Here is a 5,711-nt window from a genome sequence, read left to right as displayed (position 1 = left end):
AAGAACTCATTATTATTTATAACATCAATGATTACATATCAATAATTTAATAGGCTAAAGACAAATTCGTTAACTAAAACCTTACATAGTTGTCATTAGAAAATAATTAAGAGTAACTATTCATAATAGAATAAGTGAAATTAATTAATACTTAAAAATAAAACAGGTTACTTATCATAATAGATTAAACACACAAATACTATAAATATTTTTATATTATCAGTAAATATAGGTTAAAATTTTTAAACTTACATACAAAATTATGTGAACTTTTAATTTGTAGTAGATTTTAGGTCATCTTAATGATATCTATAGGTAACTCTCTCTGTAACATTTATAATATTGAAATTTATTTATAAACTATCAGTTATATAATGAAGCTTAATTATGAAGTAAAAAAGAAACATAAGTATTTTCATTTGAAAAAAAATGTTCAATGCATATTCTCAATATTTTCTTGTAGAATCTATTTTCAAATTTTTCAGTGACTTAATTTGTATGAAATAGATAGAAAAATTATATTTTATAGCACAGATATCTCATTTATTCACCTGAAAAAAACTAATTTTTTAATAGTATGCATTGATGTTTTTACCAAATCATGTTAATCTATCATGACTAAATGATTTAATAAAATAAATAACATATGATCATCATTTATAACCGGATGATATATATATATATATATATATATATATATATATATATATATATATATATATATATATATATATACATTTTACAAATCTATTAGTTTAGCATAAACTCAATCATGGTGCGACTAAAAAAAATCTTAACAAAATAATGTTAAGATTTGCATATACTTTATTCTTACTAAATTCATTCATGAAATTTCACGGTATATTATCACGATAAATAATATTATGATTTGATGCGGATAAATTTTTACCGAGTGTGAATACGTTGGGGCAAGAGATAGCGACGTGCTTCCCACAATGCCACCTGCCCACGCGCACACGACCCCACAAATTTGGACTCTATGGACAGAGACTTCAAGAAACCCTAATTTATATATATTTACAAATAAATACACATTTTTTTAAAAAAATAATTTTTTATTTTTTATTTTAAAAAAACACCACTACTTGATAAGAAACTTCTATAAAGAAAAATTATCCATCAACTCTCTAAAATCATTTCTTACTTACCCCCTTCTCATAATTCTCTCCTTTAGACTTTTTGTAATAGTATTTTTTTTTTCTAAAACCAAAATATAATAAAAGACATATGATATAAAATATACTATGTAATATAAACTTTGTTATTAGTTTTTTCAATCTCTATGTGTGCTTTATTCTCTTTTTTTTTCTCCCTTTGGGTTTGATTCTGTCCAGAGTTTCTGTTTTTCTATAATTTGCATTTGTTTCTTAATTTAGATCTTCACCTTTTTTTTACATCTTTTTCTTCTTTTTTTGTTCTTTATTTTTTATAAAAAATAAAAATATATTTTGCTAATTCTAGCTATCATATCATCTTTGTTTTTCTCTTTACTTGATTCCATGAACTTCTTGTGCATCTAATTCTCCTTTAAAGGAAATTTATTCCTTATATAACCCTAATTTTATCTTCACAACAAGTATAGATTTAAAAAAAGGGGTTTTTATATATATCTTCAAGATAGGTCCAACTTTTTTAGGTTCAAAAATAAGGAAATAAGTAAAAATCTTGAATTTGAGCTAATTTTTTCTTGGTGAATTTTGGAATTATGGCTAATTGGTGGGGTGGTCAGGTGGGCATGTCCGGGCTTGAGCCAGGATCTTGCCCACCTATGCTTCTGACGAAGCAGCTTTCGGTGAATGAGAGTGGGAGTAGTGGTGAAAATCAAGAAGATAATGATAGAGACAATGGTGATCATGAGCCTAAAGAAGGCGCGGTTGAGGTTGGTAATAGAAGACCTAGAGGTCGACCACCAGGATCCAAGAACAAGCCCAAACCCCCAATTTTTGTGACCCGGGATAGCCCTAATGCCCTCCGTAGCCACATCATGGAGGTGGCAGGAGGGACAGATGTCGCGGATTGTATTGCACAATTCGCGAGGAGGCGCCAACGTGGCGTTTGTGTACTTAGTGGGAATGGCTCGGTAGCTAATGTAACCCTAAGACAACCATCATCTCCAGGTGCTGTTGTTTTGCAAGGAAGATTTGAGATTTTATCATTGACCGGAGCATTTTTACCCGGTCCAGCCCCTCCTGGCTCGACCGGGCTAACTGTTTACTTGGCCGGAGGCCAAGGACAAGTGGTTGGTGGTAGTGTTGTTGGGCCATTAATTGCTGCGGGCCCAGTAATGATTATAGCTGCCACTTTTTCTAATGCAACTTATGAAAGGTTGCCACTAGAAGAAGAGGAAGAGGTTGGAGGCGACAACCCCAGCCAATCACAAGTACTGACTGGAAATTCGCCTCCGACCTTAGGTTCAAATGATGGAAGGCCACAACAACATCAACAACATGAATTGCATGATCCATCATCATTACCTATTTATAATTTTACACCAAATATATTACCAAATGGTGGACAATTGAATCATGATGCATATGCTTGGACAAATCCTAGACCACCTTATTGAGATTGAAAAAAAAGAGGTGAAATTTGAAGAATAAAAGAGATCATATATGTACTAAGGTAAATTTCTACCAATGTTTGATTTTATACATAGAAGTTTATAATGTTTGTGTTTTGTAGGAAAATGTTTTTTGGAAGAAGTATATATAGTTATAGGAAGGAGAAAAACTATATTACTTTTTCTAAGTAAAATAAACATTTTCTCTTGTAGCTTCCATTATGGTTGAAATAAAATATGGTTTATTTCCTTTTTCTCCAATAATTTACTCTATCTTTTATCTTTTAGTTAGTGTTAAAAAAAAGTGTTTAATTTATTTAATTACTATAGAAGATTTATAGGAGTATGTGTCTTCTTTTTCTCAGTTGTGCTTCAAATTTTGTGACTTGAAACAATGAATGTTCATGTTCTTATTTTTTAAAATTAAATATTCAATATTCCCTCTTGCACTTATATTTCTTTTATCTTCATCATTATAGTTGTCAAAGCACTAAAGAAAGACCAATCCATGTTATACTTAATAAAAATTAATGGGTTTTTTTATTAGTTTGTTTACTCAGTTGATGTTGTGGATAAGTACTAAACTTTGTTAATTTTCTTTCTGATTTTAAAGAAAATATAAACTAGAACTAAAGAAATCTATTGTGAGCAAAATCTAGGAGTGTTAAAGTTAAATCTAATGTACTTAAACTAATAAATTAATCCTTTTTTATTGTTACTATTAAGATATGCATTTGATCAAAATTGATACATCATAACAATTAATTTATATTATAGCAATGGATATGACTCAAATATTCTCTTGGAAATGCTCTTGCTATGCATGCATGTTTTTTTGTTTTGTTTTGTTTTTATTTAACTTATAATATAAAATTTTTAGTAGTTTATTGGTTACTGTTTGGAAGGGAGTGTTTTAAAACATAAAATAAGCAAAGATTGCTTCCTTACTCAAATAGAAAAAACTAGCAACAAATCACAATTTAAAATTTATTGATTCTTGTAACGATTTTAAGATATTATATAATAATAAATCAAATATTCATTTATACTCTATTCGTCAATTTTGTGAGTCAATAAGGTTTTCCTTAACCATATGAATCTTCCCATATGCGTTTTAAATATTTTAAATTATCGATTATTATAACTTATAAAACATTTTAAATAATACCTAATATGTAAATGTTGTTTTCAAATGCTTATAAGTTTCATATCTGATTCTACAGTCAAAATTATTTTAAGAAAATTGTCTCTCAAACTTTAAATTGTATGATATGAATTGAAACATAGAGAATAGTACTCTCTTTGTCTCAATTTATATGACTCATTTTTCGTTTTAGTTAGTCTCAAAATGATACATTTTTATATTAAATTAATTTTATAAATATCTATTTTATCTTTAATGAAATAATCACACAAATATCAATATTTATTTTAAATTACAAAGTTCAATTTTCTTTTCTTTTACAAATTTTATATTATACATGAGCTACTGAATTCGTAAGAATCGACGTGTTACATAGAGCTTCTTGTATAAGAGATATTTCTTGGTTGCTTCTGTGTACATGTTTTGGGTAAATACATGCACTTACATTCAATGATATGACATAGCTAATCAAAAATTGTTCAATTATTACTTATATATATATATATATATATTCCCAACAAATAATACTAAATGACAGAGTTGACAATTTGTTCTTTTTGAATCCCACTTGCAAGGAACACTATAACTGGAATCACTGACTGACAAAAACTTGGTGAAGTTCGTGAATTCAAATAAATTTAATAATTTTTTTAAATATTTTATATTATATTAAAAAATTAATAAATAATTCCAAACTTTGTCTCTTTCTTTAAAAGGAAACTTAAAACCTTCCAAATTTTAATCTTATTTTCGCCTAAATAAAAAAGAGAAATGCAATACTGATGACAAATTGTGATAACCAAGCTAGATTTACATGCTACTATTTTTTTTTCAACAAAGTTGTTGATAAAATTTTTATTCACTTAGCGGACGTTTAGACATATAAAAAATATGAGATTTGTACTAAAAATGATACTATTTGAAAATTAGAGTTGTGAATGATTTAGACTTTAGAGTAAAAATTATGGAAATAGATTTTTGAAGTTTTTTAACTGTCATAAAATTTCCGTTGAATGTTAAAAAATTTCAACAATTCTATGTCCAAACTATTTTCGAGAATAAACTTTTGAAGGATAAAATGAAAATTATCTATAGTCAAATGGTACAACATAAGGGAACTCCTAGCTAGTATAATAGGGTTCGTTCATCTCCGATAATTTTTTGATTCAAATTTTATATATATATTCTTTTTTAAAATCATCAAATAAATATATTATAGATTTCGAATGTAACAATCAAATAGATATGATAGAATTTGATATTAAAACTCATAACATTAAAATTTTAAATTTGTTGTACAACATATATATTATATCTTCATGAGTGTATAGCGATGAACATAGAAACGATAGTATATCAACATATACTTTTTGAATTAAGGATGTATAGCAATGAACATATAAGTGATAGTATAAATAGGAGATGGTGATTAAGAGGAACTATCATTTTAAGTATTCATAGGTTAACACATGTAAATTCGAAAGACAATTAGAAATATCAAAGACTTGAAATAAAATAAATTTATATAATTTTGTACATAAATTACCAAGATATATATATATATAAAATAAGCAATGTACAGTCCAAACCCTAAAATATGACACCACTTGATGATTGTAAAAAAAAAATACTTCATTGCAATAAGATAATTTTATGGTACTTGGCTTTAGGTTTAGTATAAAATATTAGTATAATTTGGTATTTGATATTTTTTGAATATTGATTATTTACTTAATGAAGGTCAATATATTAATATGTTCATTGCTCATTAGTATAATAAGTCTAACGAGAAAGTTAAAGAATAAACATAAACAACTCAAACACATATGTCTTTTAGTTGTATCTATTTGTTTTTTTAATGTCTTTTTACTTATTAATATTCTATAATATCGTGCCTCCAAATACAAAAATAAAAATAATTAGAAAAATAATATTAACTTTGTAATAACAATCAACTACAACTTCGATATGATATTACAAAATATC

The 5,711-nt window shown here is 26.7% G+C and overlaps 1 protein-coding gene across 1 annotated transcript; it reads left to right on the top strand.

Annotated features, from left to right (window-relative positions):
• The first annotated feature begins 787 nt into the window (after positions 1 to 787).
• LOC101268318 (AT-hook motif nuclear-localized protein 20-like) lies at positions 788 to 2,845 on the top strand. Its single transcript, XM_004247653.5, has one exon. It carries the CDS (start codon positions 1,727 to 1,729, stop codon positions 2,585 to 2,587), a length of 861 nt encoding a protein of 286 aa, XP_004247701.1. The 5' UTR covers positions 788 to 1,726; the 3' UTR covers positions 2,588 to 2,845.
• Positions 2,846 to 5,711: the final 2,866 nt, after the last annotated feature.

Source organism: Solanum lycopersicum, chromosome 9, assembly GCF_036512215.1.
Source record: "Solanum lycopersicum chromosome 9, SLM_r2.1".
Taxonomy (NCBI): domain Eukaryota; kingdom Viridiplantae; phylum Streptophyta; class Magnoliopsida; order Solanales; family Solanaceae; genus Solanum; species Solanum lycopersicum.
Note: the sequence above shows the minus strand (reverse complement) of the source record. Positions and strands in the feature narration are given on the sequence as shown.